This window comes from Epinephelus lanceolatus, chromosome 23 (assembly GCF_041903045.1).
Source record: "Epinephelus lanceolatus isolate andai-2023 chromosome 23, ASM4190304v1, whole genome shotgun sequence".
In the NCBI taxonomy this organism is placed as follows: domain Eukaryota; kingdom Metazoa; phylum Chordata; class Actinopteri; order Perciformes; family Serranidae; genus Epinephelus; species Epinephelus lanceolatus.
The window spans coordinates 12,606,123-12,631,817 of NC_135756.1; the positions used below are offsets into that span (position 1 = coordinate 12,606,123).

A 25,695-nucleotide genomic window follows, 5' to 3' on the forward strand; every position below is an offset into this window, starting at 1 on the left:
TTTTCCGGACTATTTTAGGCTTTGCTGCATGTCTAAAGTGATCAGAGAGTTGGCTTAAGAACAAAAACCCGCTCACACACACACCAAAGATGTGTGAGCCCAGTGGGAGGTAGCTTGACGTGTAGCACTGACGAGCCTGCAGTCACTGATCTGCATCCAGGAGGCTCCTCTGTGGGGACTATATGAAAGGGGGTGTAGGAAGATGACAGCCCAACAGTTTGAGGTTCAGAGTGGGGGGGGGGGGAAACAAGTAGCCCCACTGCAGTCTGTCTCCATGGTGACTGTTTCTCTGCAGCACCAGAAACTCCCATTTTGTGAGCACAAATCGGACTGTGGTCATCTTTGGTCTCATTCTTTTCTGCTTTGGGTTGCTTCATTTGACATCTAAGCATGTTAAAAAGCGAAGGGTTAGTTTCGTCCGGTCAAAGTTTGATGACGACCATTTCATCTCCTCTGGTATCAATTTCTGTAAATGCAGTATGAATGATTTCTCTGTGTCTTATAGCGGAGTAGGGCGTGTTGAGTAGCAATTACAGCAGTGTCCTTTAACAAGATGCTAAAGCTAAAGGCGACAAACGAGGACCGTATGCACTGCTTAGGCTTTCGTGCCTTACATGGGTACACATGTAGGACTAGACAGACAGCGCTCATCTGTTACTCAAGTATTAATAGTTTCCCTTTTTAATCAGCTGTCTGCTTCTCAAATTACTTGCTTTGCTGCACGTTACTGAACTCGACCACGAAAGATCTAAAGCTAGATTTTTAGCATCTTTTCTAACGATGATTCCTAATGATTCCAGCGACCTTTTCTTTCTCGCATCCAGCTGGGTTTGCTCGGATGAGGTTTTTGAGGGTCTCAAAATGCAAATTTCCTTTGACCAATTTGTACAATGATGAAGATTATCACTATATATTTTGATTTCAGCACTTTTCAGCTGTCCGAGGACCTGTGCTGGCGACATGTTATTATGAAGTGTAAATAAATAGCTATTTAAAGATGGATTGCTCTGTGAGGGCCTTGGCATTTGTATGTCCTTGTGATAATGGTTAAGAGGCCTTAGATGAGTCGTGTGCAATAATCATTATTGGTTGCGTGTCGACCGGCTCGACCGGCCGTCGACGTGTCCTTACATTCATGTCCGCCGACCTACAATAGCTACATGTCAGATTTTCTAAACAGCCGATCATTAACGTGTACTCATTCTGAATCTTACATTTTTGAAGAGGATCGCACCGTTTTAGGGTTTTTAGATGCACCATGGTCACACTGTGTTTCTGCTGACAATGATTGTTGTTAACATGCTGAAGTGTAATGTCTGGATTAACTTTTGTTTTTTTGTGTAATGACGCCACCTGTACAAGGTGAGCTCCCTTTCAGCCGCATGGCAGTGAATTGGACTCTTCAGGTTCTGTTTATTTCCCCGTTTTTTTTTTTGTCACACGAGACTACAAAAGTCTCCGCAATCGGAGCTTTTTCATCTGTGGAGTGCAGTTTTGACTGTGAAGCGTGCGTCACATATCCCCAAAGCAGAAAACTAAAAAGCTTATTCTTCTACAAGATTGTTTGTATACCACTGCTGTCAATGTATGTGTCGTGTGGCCCTTGTTTTATGTGTTAAGGTGCTGGTCTCTGAGGTGGTTCAATGAAAATCTGTACATATAAAGGAAAGTACACAATCTAATACTCTCAAAGGGTGGGTCGTTATTTATTTGTGTGATGGCTTTAAGAAACTACCTCATACAGTGGAGGGTATGCAACTTTAATTTAGAAAAGACAGGCACTGATTACACGGCAGTATTAATGAACATTTTAAGATTGTCATGCACAGTTGATAGGCAGTGATACATGAAACATCAAGTTAAGTTTTCTTTGGTTTTAGGTTAAAAGAGGTATCTTGTCAAAAAGTAAAAACATTTTTTAAAAAGTTCTCAGATGACAAAAGCAGATTCATCGACATATTAAGATGTACCAAAAACTGTCCGGGTTAAATGAGACATTGCTAACATCCCTTTGGTTCAGGTTAAAAAAGGTGTGTCAAAGTGTGTTTCCCCATCAGTTAGGCTTTTCACACAGCGTTCTCTTAGCCCTGAGCTGACATACACACATTGTTAACCTAGGATTAACCTGAGCCCAGGGCTTTAAGATTCACACTGCTCTTCTACTAGCTCTGGGCTACATATCAGGTTGAAGACATAACTCATGTTAACATTCCTAAATTGAATTGTTTTCTAACCCCGTGTCACACTGGCAACTTTTAGCCCCTGGTTAAGTCCATTTTCAGGTGATAACCAACAACCTTAGGGCTTATCCTGCTCTGGAGCAGGGGCAACAAGCCCTAGACTAAAGTTGGGGTTCGCCCACATGAAATGTGTCAGGGTTGTGCTGTTTTCTTAGCCCCTAGCTAGAAGAAACATCACACAGAAAACATTTTGCAGGTTACAAACCGCATGGGGCACAGCACTGCCCTTTTTCTTTTCAATTTAATGGCACTTGCTGCACCATCACGTCCTTCCCATGTAATCTATTAATTTAATTTTTTAAAATTTTATATACTTTATTAATCTCCCTGAGGGGAAATTCAATTTTTTCACTCTTGCTGTCAATTACACACACAGGTCCGAAAGACACACACATGCACAGAGTGGAGAGATGTCAGAGTGAGGGGGCTGTCCTTGGTGAGGCGCCCTGAGCGGTTGGGGGGTTCAGTGCCTTGCTCAAGGGCACCTCGGCAGTGCCCAGGAGGTGAACTGGCACCTCTCCAGCCACCAGTCCACACTCCATATTTGGTCCAGACGGGGACTCGAACAGGCGACCCTCCGGTTCCCAACCCAAGTCCCTATGGACTGAGCTACTGCCCCTCTAGCTACTATGACCGGATGACTTGTAGCAGTGAACCTGGTATGCCCCACAAGACCCCCTAAAGGACGTGGTTGTAAGCCTTCTCCAAGTCCACAAAACATAGACTGGATGGGCAAAGTCCCATGACCCCTTTCAGCTGTCTCACAAGGGTAAAGAGCCGGTCCACTGTTCCACAGCCAGGACGGAATCCGCATTGACATCGCTGACAATTTGGTTGGATGCTGAATTCAATAGAGCACTCAAGGGATGAAATTTTCTGTAGGCTGACAAAAAAAGTTAGCTTAGCCAGAAGTAAAAAGCTAACGTTAGACTATAAACAAACTACACCCTTGACTTCACACCCCTACCACGACAATGCTGTAAAGCTGTGTTCGGCGTGATGATGTTCTGTAGTCTCGTTGAGCCAGTTGTTAGCAACCGCTTTTTTTAGGACACATAAAAGCTTCAAAATTCATGAAGGGGGTATTTACTGACAAATTTTATGTCATAGAACAAAATGTGAAAGTCTCTTCAGACCTTATTTCAGGCATCTAACCAAAAACCTATTGACCTTGAAACGAGGAAACTGGGAGTGCTGAAATGTTAAATTCTTTTTCGGGTTTTTGGACCCATTCCTAGGGCACTCTATTGGGGTCGTGATCAGTGTTCATGGCAAGAGCCCATATGAACGCAACCTCGTAAGTGGAATTTTTCTTTGAGCTCTGAGTTCTTGACTTCATGTTCATGACTTTCCATGTCGAAAACACAAGCTCACGAGATCCATTTAAAGGCAGCGGGAGATTTGGGTGTATTATGCTAGTAGCGGCTAATGTAGCCTCGAGCTGCTAGCTTCAAGAGATGAGCAGCGGGCTGCAGGCCGTCTGGTAACCTCACTTCTTTTTAACTCTGCAACTCCAGGTTTTTTTTTAAACCATTTTTAGAGATGTAGTCTTCAGCGCCAACCGACACAGACTCAAGTGACATCACTTGAGGCAAATTAGCAGATTTCTCGTAGCTCCCTCAGGAGCCACAAAAGGCTGTATACTACTTTTTCCACACATGCAGTAGTGCTGCCCGAGACCAGGTTCCCCTTTATTTTAACCTTATCTTAACCTCAACCAGGTAACTGGTTAACTCTAACCTCACCCAAACCTTAAACCCAACCACAGGAAAACATACTTCAGCACAAGAGTAGTACAGTATCTTGTAAAAAGGTAAACCTGAACATAAAGAAATGCAATTAATAAATATTAAAATGCCCTCCTCACACCTTTTGTTTAATGTCCCAAAGTTTCGTGTTAGGTAATCCGAACACTTAAGAGGCGAGACAGTACTGAATCATCCCAATATGGAGAGACAACCTGAGGGAGGCAGTGAGGTAACTGTGAGCATTGACATTGAGTGAACTCCAGACCTCCAAGTCTGTTGTCCTGCAGTCACTGGTTGAGTCTTCGCACTGGTCTGGTGGTGTTTGTGGACAGGTTCCTCTGAGTCATGGCTGCAAAAGATTTAAAGATTTAAAGTAAACTTCTTCATTGTAACATCACCTCCCAAGTAGGGAAAGGAGGTCATGGTTCCAGCTCACCTGCGAGGTTTAGCTCATAGCTAAATTCATTGGTGGCAAACGTGATGATGCCTGACGGGTTCTGTTGGTACTGGAGCTCGATGTCTTGACTGGAAATGGTGCTATTCGCTTGGGAATAATCTGTCCAACTTCTCCCAATATCCCGAAACTGCCATCGTGGCACTGAACCCAAACTGAAGAGAAGAAGAAGTTAAACACAGACATAACATTAGTTTAGAATGGGAGGGGAAATAAGGGGAAAGTCAAAGTCTTACAATCAAATCAAGGGGTTTTCAACCCATTCTCCCCATTTACTTTAATAACACAATCATAATGGTAAATGGACTGCTCTTGTATTGCGCCTTTCTAGTCTTTCCGACCACTCAAAGCACTTTTATACTTCGTCACATTCACCCATTCACACATACATCCACACACTGGTGGCCAAGGCTGCCATACAAGGCGCCACCTGCTCCTCAGTAGGTATTCACATCAATGGAACAGCCATCAGGAGCAATTTGGGGTTCAGTATCTCGCCCAAGGATACTTTGACATGCAGACAGGAGGAGCCAGGGACTGGACCGACGATCTTCCGAGTAGTAGACGATCTGTTAATGGATGACGCTTGCAGAATATTCCGCACAGATTTCGTAATTCAAGGGGAAAGTTATGCACCTCTTAAATTTCACTTAATTTCGTATATAGGGGCTTTTCAAATTAATTTTGGTTCATTCAATTCATTTTATATGTTTGTTATGTTTTCTGGGGTAAATTAAGGATTAATTTGGGGCACTTTAAGGGATTCTTATCTCCTGACCTGCTGTTTTGTTGACTCCCATCGACAGCTGTCCTCCTCACTGCTCTTGTTGTCCCGATACTGTCGTTGACTTGACACATTTCTGTGATAAACCAGAGTACACAGACATGATTTAAACTGCTGTCCTCAACAAAAGCAAAATGGGGGGTGAGGGGTGTTTGTAGTTGTTCACGTGTTCCTTACTTGAAAAGTCCAGCGTGTACGAGAACTTCTTGGTCCTGAAGTTTATCTGGCCCTGTGGATTCAGCTGATATTGTCTCTCAATGGCAGCGCTGTCGTATGAACAAATCTGCACACAAATACAAACAATAAGTCCACCTTATAGAGGAATGCACATCTAATGTAATTTTAATTTGACCACCAGATAGCACTGCTGACATTATTCACAAGTAAAAAGAGTTTCTATCTGAAAATAAACTGACTATATTGTTTAGTAGGGTTTCTTTATAAGCTTCTGCCTCAGCTACCTGAAATAGCTGCATGCCCTACTTACATGTGCTTTGTATTCTGTCCATCTCCCCTCGTCTCCCATGAACTCCCACTTGTAGCCTCGATCAGAGAGCTGAGAGGAGGAAGCCGCGGGGAACACTGAGGTGGAGGAAAGGCTGCAGAGAAAAACAAGCTTCAATACAGGGGATTGGTTTGTGTTATTGTGTGACTTTGGTGAAACCGAACTAAGACTTTAAAACACCACAGTCACACAATAACACAAAGAAACTGACTAAGGCAGTAGCAGACCAGCAGCTCCTTTGTTCAGTGAGGAAAAATTACTGTTTTTGTCAATGGAGTCTGGCTTGGAAGAGACACGGTTCCCACAGATTTTCATGGACAAAAAACATTTCGATGACTCAAGTACCCATAATAAAAGTTTTTCAAACATATCAGTTTCAAATGCTAATTGAACATATTTTAAGTTACATGAAGGGTATAGGGAGTACTATCAATGAAAACTGTGACTGTGACTCGTTCAAAGAAATCCATGCTGAAGTCCAAATGAAATATGTTATATGATCTCTTGGTCTAAAGAAACGCCATGCCAGTGAATGAACAGGTAAATAATGTGAAATTACACCCACACATTTTGGCTCCTACAGAGGGAGAAAATTAAGATACGTAAGTGATGGTAAACAAAATGTTGCCACTCATCGATGCATATTAGAGCTATGTTATGTCAAAAGGTTCAGAAAATAAATTTACAGCTATGTGACATATGGTTAACCACGTAAGATTACCGTGACAATTTCACTACACACAACAAAATTCCATGACTTTTCCAAAACTTTATTTTTACTAGTTCCATGACTTTTCCAGGCCTGGAAATTCTGACTGTGAAATTCCATGGCTTTTCCCGGTTTTCCCTAACAGTGGGAACCCTTAAAACAGCATGGATACGTTTCACAGTTTGTTGTCACAAGGTTTTTAGCAATAATGCATGTGTTTGGGAAGTACTGAGAATACAACTGGATAAACAAGACTTGGATTTTACTCCTGAGACCCTGTGTCCCCATAGGAGGACATCACATCAGGGTTCCTACACATTTGGAATTTCAAAATTCCATACTTTTCCATACCCTAATTTCCAGACTTCTCAGCGTTTTGTTTTGTTTTTTTTCCCCAGAGAATATGCAACATCTGAGTAAATATATCAGTGTATCATATTTCACATCATATTTAATTATTCTTAATAGGCGATTGTAGCCAAGTACCATAATGGCATGCAAATAAAAACTCAGGTAAGTTCAATGTCTGGGCTGAGGCAAAAAGGTTGGGACTCTGGGTGCAGTAACGAGACGTTGGTGTTTTTTCCTTTCATGTGGCTCAGAATCGCCTTCTCCCCCATGTTGGCGATGTCAAACGATTTCACACAAAGCTTGCATCTAGCTCTGTGTGTGAATTGATTGATTAAATTATTTTTGGAAATACCTAATTTTCTATTTTAGAAAACAGTATTTTAGAACAGTGGTAATAGTCTGGAAACATAAATATTTTTCCATACTTTATTTTTCATTTTCCATACTTTTTAATACCTGGAAATTGATCAAATTTATTTCCATACTTTCCATACTTGCGTAGGAACTCTGTCACATTTCGGGTTTACTTGACCTTATACTTCATTCTACTTAACTTAGGCCTGTTGTCTTTGTTCATGGACACTATGTGCCATCTAATGGTAGTAAGAGCACAATACAATAATCCATGTAAAAACAAGATGGTAGCCATCTCTGCCAAGTCAGTCTGCAGCCGATCTCGACATGAAAGTGGACAAGGTACAAAACCTGATCACATGCTATGGTTGAAACATGATGAGACACCACTCAAGACATAAGGAAGTTATCATCAGCTCGTTAAAGGACGAGAGACTTTATTATCGTCTTGTTTGAGTATGTGGGGACTTTATTATCATTGACAATGTTTAGTTCTTTAAACTTATCAGGCCCCACTGATCCCAAAAAGCTAGAAGAAATTAAAATATGAACAAAACAAATGTTGAGATGTTAGGAGGTTATACTGCACAAGCTGTCTGAGAGTAAACGGATGTTCTGATATAGCTTTACTGTTGTTAAACACGAGCCCCGGTGATTTCAATCCTCAATCATTTTTTCTGTTTATGGATTCTTTGTTCATCGAAGGCATGAGAGAGAGAAGGATAAGTTTTCTTTGCAAATTCAAAGCAACAATTTTGGGGTGAAGTATTCCTTTAAGCTGACAGATCAACAGGCTGAGGCTGGTCTGAATGCAGAAAAGAACCATTTTTAAAACAAAAAATGGATCCTACAGTTGAAATCTCTCACCTCTGTGCACTGGAAGTGAATTTAGGACGCCTGCGTACATTCCTGTTCAGGCCTGTGATGCAGTTTGTTTGGGTCATGGCTGCAGAGTAAAACAACAGTTAGATTTAGCTTTACATTTATCGACTTTAACAAGCTCTCACACACAAAATGATAAAATTCACATACTGGAGAAGTCTAGTGAGTAGGTTGTCGAGCCCACTGTGAAGCTGAAGGTTCCCCGAGGGTTTAGACTGAACTGATGCTCGATATCCTGACTGCTGATCGAGGAGGACAACGTGCTGGAGCTCTGAGGAAGCGGAATTCAGTGTGTTAGAATTAAATAACTGATAATTAAATGAACTCGAGAGTTGACACTGTCCTCACCTGAGATCCATATTCACACCACAGCTGGTCATCTCTGAAGTACCAGCCTACGTCCTCCGTCTGACCCTGAGGTAGGAAGCTCAGTCTCTGCACCTTCAGACCTGGAGTCAGAGTCTCTAACTTATCAAAGTCTATGGACACCTTCCTGTGGAGGCACATGATTCAGTTTGATTTTATACTTCTTTGGCAAGTAACATTTGTTTGAACTGCACCAAAACAAAACTCAGTGTTGTATCGATATGTTGTTTATCCTCTTAATATTGTCATGTCTGTTTCTAACAGTTTTATTCCTGTAATAATTTAAAACTGTTCAAAGTTCATTAAAAAAATCAACTTATTTTCACAATAACTCTCAAAATCCGTTCTTGGTCAAACCTTATATGCCACTTTGCATTCAATTATTTCCGGATTGTAGCTTTCTAAATAAAATCCCTGAACTTTGAGACAAATTTTCTGTGACTGAAAACAAGGCCAATAAAATAAAAATCAAAACACTGACATCTTGTCAAAGTTGATGGTGATTCCTTTAGCTCCCGGTTGGCAGTAGTGCGTTTCGATCACATGGTCATTGGCAATTGGCTTCCACTGGCATCCGTTTGACAGTTGCCACTCATAATGCTTCCCATTAACTGTAAAATAAAAGAATATGTGAGTTAAATATGCATTTATGCATATACGATATAGTGGTGCAGTAATGAGTCCTGAAAGCTGGAAATGAGTTTTGATTCCCTCGTTTCAAAGTCAGTAGGTTTTTAGTTAGATGTCTGAAATAAGGTCTGAGGTTAAAACAAGCTTAGGAGATTTTTACGGTTTGTTCTGCGACATAAAACACATCAGTAAATACCCTACTTGTAAATTTTGAAGCCTTTACATGTCTTTAAAAACAAGTGCGTCAACATGCGACGTTGAAATCATTTGACTTTGGTGTAGTTTGTTTAAAGCCAAACATTAGCTTTTCACGTCTGGCAATTGCATTTATATTTAAAAAAAACATAAAGGTGGTGTTAATTTGTGAACATTATTTTACTTATTTTCTGCAATAATCCAAATTCCAATGCAAAAATCCTATTAGCCTTTTGTCAGTGGAACCAGGACAATGCTAACTTCCGTGGTGGACTACAAATAAACATCATCCCTGCAGCAGCCAGTGGGACACACACCCACGACTCACATGAACTGACACGCAAAGCAGGACTGTTTGCCCCAGCGCTGGGCAGAGAAGGTACAAACAGAGATAGCGTGACTTCATTCTCTGCTCAGGACACCATTATTAGATTCTGTCTTTACAGAGCAAATAGTGGTGTGCTGCTTTATTAATGCTCTGAATGTCACACCCAGAACCTTTAATAACAGCGATAGAGGCCTGTTAAAATCAGTCAGGTTAATGTTTGACCGACTGTTTATTTCTTTACTGTCTGAAACAGGTGGAGCTGATTGAGTCAGTCCCAGTGCACTGCTGACCTGGATTTTCCTTTGACCAGTGACCTGGGTTTTGAGCCATGAGTGAGAAACATCACCATTTTCCAATCTTAGAAATATTGCACCAAACAGACACATTAATCCAGTTTTCAATCACATATTAAATTTAAAAAATACACATGTAATAACTCTTTCCTGAGGCCACTTCTTCATCCTTTTTAAGACTTACTCTTCAACTTTATATTTTTGAAGCATTGCCAGCTAAAAGGCTGAAATGCAGACATGTACATGTATAAAGTCAGAATTTAATATTAATAAAAGTACAGAAGAAACTTAAAACATGGATTCACACAGACCTGGACCTGGAGTCTCCTGCCAGCCGCCCATCAGCAATCCACTGTCCTGTAAACACATATAAACACTGTAAACACCATAAAGACACTTTCTGTAGTCCAGAGTGACTCCGTGATGAAGACTCACCGTGTTGTGATGAGGGAAATACATGGTGACAATAACCCCCCTAAAAGCAGATTAAACAAAGGTAAAGGCTACTAAATAAAAACTTTATAAGTTTAAATCCTCTTGACTCGCTTTAACTCAACGATGTGAAGGTTTCATTTCTCAAGAAGCTCGTCTTTCACTTTCGGTTCATGACGTCATCACGCACAGACTGCACTCATGTCAGCAGCTCACGCAATTAAACTTGTGATGATCGACATGAGTATGATTTTCTGTCGTTAAAAAGTTACATAATGATGCTTACAGCTTAGTTACATATCAGACTTGAGGAATTTATATATTTTGTAACTATATATTTAAGAGTCAGTGAATTTATTGAGCTTCCTGTGCTCTGTCTGTACATTATCATTGTTTGTGTTAACTTATTCATTTGTTTACAGGATATTCTTTTTTTAAATACAACCATAAGTGTCTTTTATAACAACTTACAGCATTCTTTCCACAATCAGAATGGTGAAGAGAAAAACTGGGAAAAAAGGGTGAAAAATAAAAACAAATGGTTACAATTTTCTTTTTCCCCCACTTAAATCTTTATGAAAACATTTTTTTGTGACAATGTCATTAGTTACAGCAGCTTAATATCAAACAAACTTGTGAGTCACTTGTGGTCAGTGTTGATTTTGACAGCTATTTTAGATTAAGGGTTCGTTTTGATAAAAAATATTGTATTTTTAGTCGTTTTTTCCTTCATAATTATATTTATTTCATTTTTATTATAATTTTTTCCTTCCTAATTTTATTTATTTCATTTTTATTATTATTTTTTTCCTTCATAATTTTATTTATTTCATTTATTATTATTTTTCCTTCATAATTTTATTTATTTCATTTTTTTAATTATTTTTCCTTCATAATTTTATTTATTTCATTATTATTATTTTTTCTTCATCATTTTATTTATTTCATTTTTATTACAATTATTTTTCCTTCATAATTTTATTTATTTCATTTTTATTATTTTTTTTCTTCATAATTTTATTTATTTCATTTTTTCCTTCATAATTTTATTTATTTCATTTTTTTCCTTCATAATTTTATTTATTTCATTTTTTCCTTCATAATTTTATTTATTTCATTTTTATTTTTTTCCTTCATAATTTTATTTATTTCATTTTTATTATTATTATTTTTTCCCTTCATAATTTTAGTTGACAAAAATTCAAAACTTTTGTCAACTTTTACTCATTAAGTTCTCTGTATGTTTTTTCAGTCTTTAAACCAACACATTTTCACTCCGACCTCGTCACATATGGCATGGTTGTTGACGTTCTGGGACGCCATGTCAAGTTCCGCCTGTTACATGCATTGTCTTCCTTCAAAATACACTTCCATTTTCACAGGAAATTTAAAGTTTACGTACAGTCTCTTTCAAAATAAACACATTACGTCAGTACAACGTTGCCTTCTACAACACACATGGTTGAGTTTAGGCAACAAAAACAACAGGGTTTGGCTTTATAATCTTATGGGACGTGAACGCCGCTCTCCCAGGTGAAGGTCGGCGTTTGTTGGACCCACCCGCCCCACTTGGGCTTTTGCCACCTTAACTTTCGTCCTTGTCTCGCTGCATTTCCTCTTGACACTGCTGGGCGTCATTAAACTATAACAGCAACCAGCTGCGTATCATGCCGACGTTAAAGGATGCATTTTTTCGTTGGTTGCCGATGCTGTAAGTCAAGTGTTGGGATTGTGCTCTCTTTGTTGATGGAAAATTTTCATCAGTGAAATTAACACTACTTGCAGTCCATTCAGAATGGACCCAGGACCCACTTTTGGACCACGACCCACCAGTTGGGAGCCACTGGTCTAGACTTAATACTCACAATATTAAAATTAAAAAGGCAGAAACAAATGGAGACTCACAAAAGTGCTGGCATCATGTTTTATTGCCTCAAAAACAAACAAACAAAAACAACAACAAAAAACATTGGATGTATTTTTTTTCCAACTTGCAATCACAAGTTACCCAAATTACTATTACATACTATTTAATATAATCTGTATCACACTGGTATCTCAGTGCAAAGCAGAGGTATGAAGGAGAGCAATCTTTAAGACTTAATACTGGACTTCTAATCTTGAAATAAAAAGATATGAATTGAGCTGAAAAACTGCAGTGTTTTATTACATAATGTAACCACCATATAAAAACCATTAAAATCAAATAAAACAGTTCATTGGCATTCATTTGAATTAGATTTGGTTCTAAAATAGTCCATTCTATAACATAAGACGAGGCAGTGCGTAGATATGTGGCAGCTTGACTGTAACATGAAATATTTTGTTTGATCATTTCAGGAGACTTTGTCTTATATTCTCAATTTCTTCTTCAGATTTAACTACAAAAATTAAGTGCATCCCCTGGTATGGCGGCATGTACTGTCTGTGTCTAAGAATAGTTTTTAAAAGGCAAGCTGGTACAGTTCATAATCTGAGCACAAGTTAGTCAGGCAGTGTTTGTGTTGGTAAACAATCCCCTGTGGCAGCCACATTACTAAAAATGACACAACCATGTTCAGGACAATCTAATCTCATCCTGAATTCCTGTCTCGTGTAAACAATATTAAAGATTGTATAAATTAGGCCATGTATAGATATCCGTCTGAGACCCTGTGTCCTCATATGAGGACATCTTATTTTGGGTTTAGTGCACCTTATACTTCATTCTACTAAACTTAGACCTGTAGTTCTCGTACGTGGACACTTTTGTGCCATCTAGTGGTAGCAAGAGCACAATACAGTAATCCATGTAAAAACAAGATGGCAGCCACCTCTGCCAAGTCAGTCTGCAGCTGATCCTGACACAAAAGTGGACAAGGTACAAAACCTGATCACATGTTATGAATTTTGTGATTAATAATGTTTGTAGATTGATATGCTAACAGATTTAACCAATGTTAGCAACAGTAACAAAATAAGATGCTGTTAATTAGACAGTAGCCTACTCATTTGAAGACATCAGGACTTTATTATCGTCTCGTTTGAAGACATTAGGACTTTATTATCGTCACGTTTGAGGACATTGGGACTTTACTTTCATCTCGTTTGAGAACACTGGTTATTTATTATCGTGTCGTTTGAAGACATTTGAAGACACCGGGACTTTATCATCGTCTCGTTTGAAGACATTGAAACTTAATCATTGCCTCATTTCAGGACATCGGGACTTTGTTATTGTCTCGTTTGAGGACATCGGGACTTTGTTACTGTCTCGTTTGAGGACATCGGGACTTTGTTATTGTCTCTTTTAAGGACATTAGGACTTTATTATCGTCTCGTTTGAGGACATCGGGACTTTATTATCCTCTCGTTTGAGGACATTGGTTATTTATTATCGTCTCGTTTGAAGACATCGAGACTTTATCATCCTCTTGTTTAAGGACATCGGGACTTTATCATTGTCTCGTTTGAAGACATTGACACTTAATCATTGTCTCGTTTGAGGACACTGGGACTTTGTTATCGTCTCTTTTAAGGACATTAGGACTTTGTTACTGTCTTGTTTGAGGACATTAGGACTTCATTATCGTCTCGTTTGAAAAGATTGGGACTTTGTTAACGTCTTGTTTGAGGACATTGGGACTTCATTATCATCTCGTTTGAGAAGACTGGGACTTTATTATCGTCTCGTTTGAGAACACTGGGACTTTATAAGGCTTGAAAATCTTTAGCTTTTTATATTCATCAGGTCCTACTGATCCCAAATAGCTAGGACAAATTAAAAATAATACCAAATAAAAGATCAGGTCTCAGGAGAATATATGAATCCCAGATTATAATGATTGCATAAATATGGTATTGCACAAGTGTCTGTAGACTTTCTTCTTGAGGTCTTCAAAATCACTCACACCAGGACACGTCTGATCTTGCGTGTATGCTTGGTTTTGAGGTTGGTTTGCATCATCGCTGCAGGAAAAAAAATTAAACAGATAAATAAATGCTATTCAAGGATGTTACAGTATATTATAGCTGATAAAATACAGGGCCATTAATTTCCCATAAAGTTTTCTATGTTTAAATGAAGTTCTTTCACAGAACTTCCTGACTCAACAAACAAACTAAACTGTAATAACTCTCTATTTTATTTTTTTTTTAATAAAATTTGCACCTTTCCAGAAAATCTTGAAGACCTTATGAGGAAATAGTGACCCAGTAAAATAAATCTTGACCATTTTCTCTCATCACAGTATCAAAATATAACTCAACCTCCAAAGTCCAGCTTGTAGGAGTGTCCTTTCACTTTGAAGGTCATGCTGCCGTTGGGGTTTTGATTGTACTTCCTCTCAATGTCATCGCTAGTTACTGAGCATTCAGTTTGAGTCCCGCTCTGCTGAAACAATACAAATATCATGGTTTGTCTTTACACTATTATTTAAAAGGTACACAAAGATTCTCAGTTAAATATTATCAGATGACTTACCCTGTGTTTGAACGCGTGCCACGCTCCGCTGTCTCCCTCAAATTGCCACTGTGGTTTGGTGCCCACAGAAACATTCTGGAGAGCCGCGGCTGCTTCAGAAACTCTGGAACGAGAACATCACTCATTCTGTCACAGCATTTAAAGGAACAGTTTAACTTTCTGGAAAATAAGAGTCAGATGAGAAGATTGATACAATTTTGACGCCTGTGTGCTAAATATGCAACTGGAGACAGCAGCAGTTAGCTTAGCTTAGCATTAAGACTGAAAACATGGGGGAAATGGCTGGTCTTGCTCTGTCCAAACAATTTTGTATTTTTGGGCATCTTAGAAATAACTGGTTTTGTTTAGGGATAAATCAACACATTCTCACTCCGACCTCATCACATTTAGTTGTTTGGTCATGGACTTTCCACGTCCAGATACGACGTGAAAGTTACCCTGGGTGCGTTGGACGCTGATGTTCTGGGACACCGTGTCAAGTTCTGCCTGTTACATGCACTGTCTTCTTTCAAAATAAACTGTTTTCACAGAAACTTCAAACATTTACATACAGTTTCTTTTTAAAATAGACGCACTATGTTGGTACAACACCGCGAATTGACCTTTTTTTTCCTTTAACAACTAACGGACGTGGTTGAGTTCAGGAACAGGGTTTGGCTTTAGAATCTTACGGGACATGAAGGGTGAAAGTCGTGTTTGTTGGACCCATCCACCACCCCTCCTGCCTGCCGCACTTGGACTTTCGTCGCCTTAATATTGTCCTTGTCCAGCTGCGTTCCCCCGATGCTGTCGGCTGCCATTAAACTATAACAGCAACTGGCCGCGTATCATGCTGATGTTTTTCATTGGTTTCTGTTGCCACAAGTCACTGCCCAAGCGTTGGATTTCGATGACTTCAGAGTGAGACCGTGCACTTTAAACTAATCCAGTGAGGCTAATCCATGTATCCGAAATTAGAATCAAGGTGACAGGTTGGACTTTTGTTGCCTTAACTTAAGTTCTTGTCCCGCTGCATTTCTCCCTGCACCGCTGAGCGCTGTCAAACTTTAACAGCAACCTGCCGCATATCATACCAAAGTTAAAGGACAGGTTTTTTCGTCAGTGTCTGATGCCGCAAGTCACTGCCCAAGCACCGGATTTTGACGACTTCGGAGTGAGACAGGGTTGGATAAATTTGAGCTCAGGTTAAGTCAAGGTGAAGCAACACCAGGACGGATTTATTTTGCCTAGTCCTGCCCTTACTGTGCTGTGATCCGCTAATACTAACCCTAACCCTGACCGCCAGATTTTACAGTTGCTAGAACTTACACTCACCAGAAACTACTTTGTATTCAATAACCAACACTATCTCCAGTTGTGCGGCTGTGCCATGGGCCAGAAGTATGCGCCATCCTACGTGGACATCTATCTGGCCCACTGGGAGGAAACAGCATTCACCAAACTCACCATAAAACCACTGTTATATTTCCGGTACCTGGGCGACATCTTTGGCCTCTGGGAGAACACACCGGAAGAATTCACCAGATTTATCCATACACTTAACTCACATCACCCGAAAATCAAATTGAAATACAACCTATAACCTTCAACAGTTGAATTTCGGGACACGTGTTTTCTTCCGTGACTCTAGTGACCAGAACAAACAGCTAGCCACAAAAGTTCATTTCAAGGACACGGACCGTGATGCACTTTTCCATAAAACCAGCTACCACCCATGGCACACGTACAGAGGTCTGATAAAATCCCAGCTGATATGCTTCCATAGAATCTGCACCTTCCATGCAGCATGTGGAGGAAGCTATAAGCACCCTCTTTAGTGCACTGAGGCCTAGGGGTTACTTGAAGCGCTTCCTCAGAACTATCAAGGTGGAGGTCAGCCAGGCCTTTAAGGATGTATACCATCAAATCATCTCTCAGCGGGCCGGCCCCACCCTCGTCCCCCTGGTGGTCACATACTCAGAGACCATCAAAGGTCTCCTCTCTGTGCGTCGGGCCACCTTTGAGGAGGCGAGGGAGGGCTGTGCTTCGCTGGGTAAGTGTCGGCTAATCTCTGCCCATCGACACAGTAAAAATCTAAAGGACATACTGGTTCCGTGGCAGGCCTTGAAACCTACAACGGAAAATGCAATCTATGCTATCAGATGCAAGGCCTGCCACAAATTGTATGCGGGGAGACCAGAAACAGCATTCAAACGACAATAAAACAGCACTTTTATAAAATGAACAACGGGAGTGGCACCAGTGTCCTATATGCCTATATTGAATTACTCATTTTTCCTCTTTTCATTTAAACTGTTGATTTTTATAAAAAACAATAAGGAGCAGTTTCTTCCATGGATTTTATGAATTTATCCTTCTTTGTATATATTTTACTTATCTACGCATGTTTTATATTTTTCATAATTATTTATATTTATTATTTATATTTGATGTTTATTATCTTGTATTAATTAATTGTGAGTTTAAGCACTTTTAAATTATTTTATAAGCACTTATTTATCCATGGCGGAAAAACACTGCTTTCTTTTACTATGAAATCCAACTCTCTATTTATTCTTACTCTTTTATTTATTTATTTATTCAAAATCTTTTTTTAAAATTATTTAATTAAACATTCATTCTGCCTGCAGCCGGAGCCCTCATTGAAATCTACAAGCTCAATAAACTGTGTGAAAACCCGGGGTGTGCTATTTTTATTTATCATATCTTAACAGAGCAAGGTTTCATTTAAGTTAAGTTTATGAATTTTTGACTAACCTTAATTTTAATTTCTTATCGAGTGTTTTAAGTGTTATGCATGAATGTTTGCTTTTATTTTTTATGCATGTTTTATTAATTGTTCCTTTTATTAGCACTTGTTTAATGACTTTTATCCTTTAAGCACTTATTAATCCTTTTACTGAAATTCAGTCTTGCTCCTTTCAATTTATAGCAGCCCTGGATGAGGGGTAAGAGACCCTTAGAGGCTGGAGGACTTTGTTTAAAATATCACTTCCCTCTGCTGACCTACCCAGTGGCCCAATTGACCTTGCATTATTTTTTATCATACTTTTTAACAGGGCTTTTAAAGATTAATTTGGTCTTTTTTACTATTTTTTTAACATTATTTGTATTATAAATCACAACCAATCACTATTCATTATTGACCGGACTGAACTCCAAACTCACACTGCTCCTGCTCCGGCTCCGGCTGGCTTTTGTCGGTACTGTGGTCGACGGGTAACTTTCCTCTTTCTCTTTGCAGTCACCTGTCGCATATCTGACAAATAAAAAGAAAACACAGCTGGTATCTGAGATGACACTTAGGGTGGTGGACATGTGGAGTTTAGTTTGAGTATTCTGTGAAGGTTTTGTGAGTCTACCTCACCTTTGAATCTAATCTCAAATGTTTCAGGGCCGATGCTGAAAGTATAGGAGCTCGTTGGGTTACTCTGGAACTTCTGCTCTATGTCGGAGCTCTTCGCAGGACTGGGGTTCCCCTTCGCATCCTGTCCCAAACAAAAGATCAATATTTATTTACAAACTGAACAATAAGATAAAAATACATGACATTTAGGACAAAACAGAGGTTCAGTTGTTGACCTTGTCTCCATACTTGATCCACTTGCGGCCCAGTGTGCAGTACCAGATCCACACGGTTTTCCCATCATCCAAACGTCTCACTCTCAGACTCTTTCCATACACTCTCATCCTGTTAAAGTCTATACTCACAGCCCTGCAGAGAGACACAGAGATACATTATCAACCAGCTCCTGTGTGTCTGTGCTTAGATGATGACTTAGCACCGTGTGTTTAGCTCTTACCCATACGGAGTGTTATAGATTTTAATGCTTTTGGTGTGGGGCAGTGAGTACTGGCTCTCGAGAACGTGATCGTTGCTGACATCCATCCAACCGTTTCCATCATTCAGCTGCCACTGGTAGATTCGGCCGTCAGTGAGCTTTGGGTCTGGGTGAGAAGAAAAAATAAAATAGAGCAACGAACCACGGAAATGATAACTTTATCTGTAAGGGGCAATAAAGCTGCACTAATCAATACTTAATATAACAATAGGGGATCAAATGAAGGTGTAATGTGAAAGGCGATGGTTGTAGCGACTCCACAGATGAGGGATCCCTGTTTCAGGACTAATTGACATTCAATATCCATATATCCATCATGTACATATCATTAAAGGAATAGCTCAGATCTTTTGAAGTGGGGCTATATGATGTACTTATCCATAGTCAATGTATTACATCCAGTAGATGTAAGTTTGCATGACCCAGTTTGTAGAAACAGGCAGAGTCTGATCGGCGGTTTGGTGCGGCTTCTGCAGTGATGTCGTGGTGAAGAGGGAGCTGAGCCAGAAGGTGAAGCTTCGATTTACTGGTCCATCTACGTCCCAACCCTCACCTATGGTCATGAGCTCTGGGTAGTGACTGAAAGTATGAGATCGTGGATACAAGCGGCTGAAATGAGTTTCCTCCGTGGGGTGGCTGGGCTCAGCCTTAGAGATAGGGTGAGGAGGAGATCTGAAGGGAGCTCGGAGTAGCGCCACTGCTCCTTTGTGTCGAAAGCGGCCAGTTGAGGTGGTTCGGGCATCTGATCAGGATGCCTCCTGGGCGCCTCCCATTGGAGGTGTTCCAAGCAAGTCTCACTGGTAGGAGGCCCCGGGGCAGACCCAGAACACACTGGTGGATCATATCTCATCTGGCCTGGGAACACCTTGGGGTCCCCCAGGAGGAGCTGGAAAGCGTTGCCGGGGAGAAAGACGTCTGGGGTGCCTTGCTTGGCCACTTCAATATATCCAAACTATCCCTTTAACTATACAGTATAATAATTTAAGATGTTCCAAGTGTAAAAGGTTCACAAGACCATCCATTCTATCACTTCCTCACCTCTAGACGTTGATCGGTTTGAGGCCCCGTTGGTTGCACCAGAGGACTCTCTTCCACCTCGGGGGTGTTTCAGCTTACACTTGGAGCCGTTGCGACAGGTTCCTGTCAGGGCATACTTGCAGAAGTGCAGGTAGGAGCACTTATCACCATCCTTACACTTGCCTTGGTTGTAATACTTGCAGGGCTCTTTCCCATAAAACTGAAAATGAAAATAAAGATTTTCTTATTACTGGAGAGGTAAATAGTTATGTTAATTAGAAAATAGATGGACTCTCAACATCCTCTCTGTCCAGGAACAAACCTGGCAATCAGCTTCTTCATCTGAAGACCCGTCACTGCGCGACTCATAGCTTACGCCAGATTCACTGTCACTCTTTGACAGGTTCTCCTCGTCAGACTCTGGAACAACACAAATGTTTATACAGTGAACACTTATCTATAATCCCCAGTGATGAAGAGTACACAGTGGAGATACAATCTGAGTGATCACTATATCGCCAAAACTATGAGGCAGACTTTTGATGTGGGCTGTTTTTCATTGTTTGGTCCCATAGCTCCAATCAAGGGAATTCTTAAAGCTACAACACACAGTGATATTCAACACAATAGTGCACGTCTTCAACATGGTGACAGCAGCTTAGGGAGGACCATTTCCTGTTTCAATGTGACAATGCTCCTCTGTGCAAACCAAGGACCAGTAAGGAAAGTTTTCCCAGTTTGCATTAGGAGAACGTGACTCACCTCCATTGAGCTATGGTCAGGGATGGGCAGTATTTCTATTACTTGTATTTAAAATACATATTTCAGTTACATTTGAGTATTTTGTAATTTGTATTTGATGAGGTTGATATAAAGCAAACGTAATTTGTAACAAAATACTTTTGAGTAGAGTAATTTTGTATTTAAAATACTTAAAATACTTTCTCCACGAATCAAAAAACAAAAATAATAGACTACACATTCTTATAATATTGGATGTAACAATATTTTTTACTTTTTTTTAAAATACATTTTTATCTATATGTTTTTTTTAAACTTGGGCCATTCAATGTGCGCTTCAATGACCTAGTGGTCTGTTTTACTGGACTGTGCATAACATAGGAAATTGTATGTTGTTGTGGTTGATGCTTGGGATGAGTATGCTACAAATGAACTGAACACTCACGTGGGATCAATAAAGTTGTCTGAATCTAAATCTGAATCAGTAAATAATATTTTAGGGTAGCCTACATGTCCCTAGCTGTTTTTTCTCTTTTTCATTAAAAAAAAAAAAGTTGAACACAGAGCTCCAAAGGCTCCAAGTTAGACAGCAAACAAGTTAACTAGCTACAGTAGCTATAGTATCTTGCTGCTGTTTAGCTAGACCGTTGGTGGACAGGTCACAGCACAGCAAGACTAGACTTGCCAGGCATGCTGCTCACGTGGATGGACCCACACTACCAGTAGACTACCTTGCTGCTCACGTCTACCGAGTTCAACAGATTGTCATACTAAATTGTGAGAAAACAAGCTCAAATTTGCAATAGCTGCGACCAAATTTGTCACTATCACGCTATTAATGGATGAATCATGGTTGTTCTTTCTGGCATAGTTACTTGTGGTCTGTAATTGCAGCATGTAAATTCTGAGCATTTTTGGTCGACTTTTTGAGTTATTCACAAAAAGAATTGAATCGGTTAGTACAGCGCCACCTATGGACGAATTGTGGGCATTCTTTCTGGTATAGTTACTCGTGGTCTCTAGTTGCAGTATGCAAATTTTGAGCATTTTTGGTCAAGGACTTTCTGAGTTATTCACGAAAAGCTTTGTGGACTGATCGACCAACCACCCGACCGACAGAGTGACCTATAGAGCTGCGGGTCGCAGCTAAAAAGAAAAAGGAAAAAAAAAAATTTCTGTATTTTAAAATACAAAACACATGTATTTATTATTTATTTGAGGGTTATTTTGTATTTTGTATCAAAATACATTTTGATGTATTTTTGCCCATCTCTGGCTGAGGTACTTTTTCCAAATGTAATAAAGAAAAATAAGTTTTCAATCAAGGATCTATCAAAAGATTTTGTGCAGCATGGCTTGATTAATAGTGATTTTTATAGATTTCTTTAAATTCAGCACCATATGACCAGTTAATGACTTTAAATAAACAAAAGTATGAGGATAATATGACACTAAAAGTCTTCATAGAGGCTTATGTTTTGAACTCACATCAAAAAACCATCAAGACTTTATAGAGAGCTGCAACTAATAAAATGTAATTCATTGTATATAAAACAGGTGTAACAGAAGAAGAATGGGAAGCGTTATGTGAACTACAATGGACAACTGCAAGTTCGGCATTATGGACAGAGTTTGGAAAAACCTTATTTGGTTCTTCATTACTCCTTTCTGGCAGGAGGTGGACATTCAATTTAAACTAGAGACCCTGTATTTGGGCACCCTGCCTTTGGACAATGTTACCTCTCATTAGAGATATATCTATGTCAGATCCTAAGTGCAGCTAGCAGGAAAGCCATGACTGGAAAGTAGATAAAGCCAGCAATACCTACAGTGGATGACTAGATGGACATTATATATGATATCTTTAGGATGGAAAGGGTTACTTTTTTATTAGACTGCAACAAGACAAGCTTTTTAAAGGTGAGGAAATTGGACGGTGTACATTACACCTGTTTGTTCTTCATTTGTTTTAGTTGAATTTATGGCCTTTTTATTTATTATTTTTTTTATTTATTATATTTTATTTTAATTTTACTTTATTTAATTTTGCTTTATTATCTTTACTTTATTATATTATCTTTACTTTTATTTATCATTTTAAGTTATTTTATTTTATTTTATTTTATTCTTAATTTTTCTTTATTATCCTTGTTTGTAAAGTGATTAGAGTATCATTAAGACACAACCCAACCCCAACATTCTGGTTCATATGTGGGGTTCGGTTTATTTTCTTGTATTAGTTTTTCTATGTTCATACTTGTATTATTTACAGTTACTTTATCGATCCATTTCAGCTTCTGTATTACACATTATTATGTTACCATCTGCTGTAACTGTGTCCTACAGAAGGCCTGGAAAGACAGGGCTATAAACCCTTTGAGGGTGTTTAAGATGTCTGACTGAAAGACCCTGAAATAACTAAAAAAATAAATGAAAATTAAATGAAAGAAAATAAAAATGACATAAAATTAAATGAAAGAAAATAAAAATAAGAAAAATGTGTTTTAAAGACAGTATCTGGGGTGTTATTTTCAGTTGTTATAGTATGTTGCAACCGTTTTCTGTAGAGATGTTTGTTCATGGAAACTAACAAATAATTAAACCTCACTTTTTTAAAAAACAAAATATCAGATGATATTCTTTATCACACATTTTGAGACAGTTTTAAAGAAAGCTTTAAGTGTAAATGTAGGTGTATATACATAACCTATGTTCATCTGCTGCCCCCTGCTGGATAAATAAAATTACAAGCTGTATGCTCTTCGGCCGTGAGCTACACGTTGGAAAGTTGCTGATATAAAAGTTAGATAATAAGCCAAGCGTATATTTAACTGCAAATGCACAAGGAATTAATAAAAAGCATTATTTTTATCAATAATATTAATTATATATTTTATTTATAAGCGCCTTTCAGGACACTCAAGGTCACCTTACAGACAAAGATAGAGAAATAACAGCAGATTAGGAAAGTCAACGAGATAAGGAATAAAGTAACATAAAAATAAATAACTAAATAATAAAAATAATTGAATAATAAAATAATTATGATACAGTTTGGGGCCACAGCTGTACACAGTCTCTGTCAGGGAGCTTCACAAGAAACGAAACTGAAACTATGAACGTCTGTAAAAACATTGATCGCCACTTATGATAAATCTGTGTAGCCGACTGACAGCTCATACCTGCATCTTACAACATCTTATTTCTCCTGCCGTGGCATAAATCAGCCATACTACCGGGTTTTGGTTTGATATCAGGATCTATGACAACTCTACAAGGATCTATGACAACTCTATATGTCTCATATAAATACATACAAACATGCAGTGACCACAAACATTAATGAGGGCATTAAAAGTGCCACAGCATGTGGTTTAACACCGCAGATAATCACTGTCAGACCACATAAAATAGAGTGATGTTAAATATGTACTCACCATAGGCAGCCGCCATTCTGTACTTGGCACTACTTTCGTTTTCATTACCCCACTTTAGAAATACAGCCACACCCACGTGTTTAGCAAGAGGCTGGTCCTGCTGGGGTAAATCTGATGGTCTGAATACAGACTGCTGCACATGCAAAATATTGGGGCTATAAATAAATCATAAGAGGGGATAGTATCATGGAGGCACCAGTGATCACAGATATTAGATGCATCTATCTCTAAAAACCAGCACCCAGTATTAACTAGTAATTCTGTAACCAGCACACATTTAAAAAAAACACAAGGCATTTTGTCTGTATAAAACTTTTAATAATAAACAAAAATGCAAGGGAAATAGCTGTCTTGAGGAAGTACAGTACAGGCCAAAAGTTTGGACACACCTTCTCATTCAATGCGTTTTCTTTATTTTCATGACTATTTACATTGTAGATTCTCACTGAAGGCATCAAAACTATGAATGAACACATGTGAAGTTATGTACTTAACAAAAAAAGGTGAAATAACTGAAAACATGTTTTATATTCTAGTTTCTTCAAAATAGCCACCCTTTGCTCTGATTACTGCTTTGCACACTCTTGGCATTCTCTCCATGAGCTTCAAGAGGTAGTCACCTGAAATGGTTTTCCAACAGTCTTGAAGGAGTTCCCAGAGGTGTTTAGCACTTGTTGGCCCCTTTGCCTTCACTCTGCGGTCCAGCTCACCCCAAACCATCTCGATTGGGTTCAGGTCCGGTGACTGTGGAGGCCAGGTCATCTGCCGCAGCACTCCATCACTCTCCTTCTTGGTCAAATAGCCCTTACACAGCCTGGAGGTGTGTTTGGGGTCATTGTCCTGTTGAAAAATAAATGATCATCCAACTAAACGCAAACCAGTTGGGATGGCATGTCGCTGCAGGATGCTGTGGTAGCCATGCTGGTTCAGTGTGCCTTCAATTTTGAATAAATCCCCAACAGTGTCACCAGCAAAACACCCCCACACCATCACACCTCCTCCTCCATGCTTCACAGTGGGAACCAGGCATGTGGAATCCATCCGTTCACCTTTTCTGCGTCTCACAAAGACACGGCGGTTGGAACCAAAGATCTCAAATTTGGACTCATCAGACCAAAGCACAGATTTCCACTGGTCTAATGTCCATTCCTTGTGTTTCTTGGCCCAAACAAATCTCTTCTGCTTGTTGCCTCTCCTTAGCAGTGGTTTCCTAGCAGCTATTTGACCATGAAAGCCTGATTCGCGCAGTCTCCTCTTAACAGTTGTTCTAGAGATGGGTCTGCTGCTAGAACTCTGTGTGGCATTCATCTGGTCTCTGATCTGAGCTGCTGTTAACTTGCCATTTCTGAGGCTGGTGACTCGGATGAACTTATCCTCAGAAGCAGAGGTGACTCTTGGTCTTCCTTTCCTGGGTCGGTCCTCATGTGTGCCAGTTTGGTTGTAGCGCTTGATGGTTTTTGCGACTCCACTTGGGGACACATTTAAAGTTTTTGCAATTTTCCGGACTGACTGACCTTCATTTCTTAAAGTAATGATGGCCACTCGTTTTTCTTTAGTTAGCTGATTGGTTCTTGCCATAATATGAATTTTAACAGTTGTCCAATAGGGCTGTCGGCTGTGTATTAACCTGACTTCTGCACAACACAACTGATGGTCCCAACCCCATTGATAAAGCAAGAAATTCCACTAATTAGCCCTGATAAGGCACACCTGTGAAGTGGAAACCATTTCAGGTGACTACCTCTTGAAGCTCATGGAGAGAATGCCAAGAGTGTGCAAAGCAGTAATCAGAGCAAAGGGTGGCTATTTTGAAGAAACTAGAATATAAAACATGTTTTCAGTTATTTCACCTTTTTTTGTTAAGTACATAACTCCACATGTGTCCATTCATAGTTTTGATGCCTTCAGTGAGAATCTACAATGTA

The 25,695-nt window shown here is 39.4% G+C and overlaps 2 protein-coding genes across 3 annotated transcripts; both read right to left on the reverse strand.

The window, feature by feature from the left end:
* Window positions 1-2,692: 2,692 nt before the first annotated feature.
* On the reverse strand, window positions 2,693-10,429 carry LOC117249145 (uncharacterized). The gene is made up of 11 exons (XM_033614549.2): window positions 10,275-10,429; window positions 10,151-10,196; window positions 8,875-9,004; window positions 8,376-8,520; window positions 8,178-8,298; window positions 8,013-8,091; window positions 5,714-5,825; window positions 5,404-5,509; window positions 5,221-5,302; window positions 4,425-4,597; window positions 2,693-4,337 (listed from the first exon to the last, which is right to left on the reverse strand). Exons 1-11 carry the CDS (start codon window positions 10,296-10,298, stop codon window positions 4,276-4,278), a joined length of 1,080 nt encoding a protein of 359 aa, XP_033470440.2. The 5' UTR covers window positions 10,299-10,429; the 3' UTR covers window positions 2,693-4,275.
* A 1,752-nt stretch (window positions 10,430-12,181) lies between these two features.
* Window positions 12,182-23,860, reverse strand: LOC117248988 (uncharacterized). Of its 2 annotated transcripts, none has more exons than XM_033614263.2 (10): window positions 23,771-23,860; window positions 19,915-20,012; window positions 19,614-19,812; window positions 18,537-18,681; window positions 18,316-18,448; window positions 18,101-18,221; window positions 17,902-17,992; window positions 14,734-14,836; window positions 14,520-14,640; window positions 12,182-14,219 (listed from the first exon to the last, which is right to left on the reverse strand). In XM_033614263.2, the coding sequence occupies exons 1-10, from the start codon at window positions 23,784-23,786 to the stop codon at window positions 14,158-14,160; spliced, it is 1,089 nt and encodes a 362-aa protein (XP_033470154.1). In that variant the 5' UTR covers window positions 23,787-23,860; the 3' UTR covers window positions 12,182-14,157. The 2 variants fall into 2 exon arrangements, with proteins under 2 accessions (XP_033470154.1, XP_033470153.1); XM_033614262.2 differs by having other exon boundaries at window positions 14,520-14,643.
* Window positions 23,861-25,695: the final 1,835 nt, after the last annotated feature.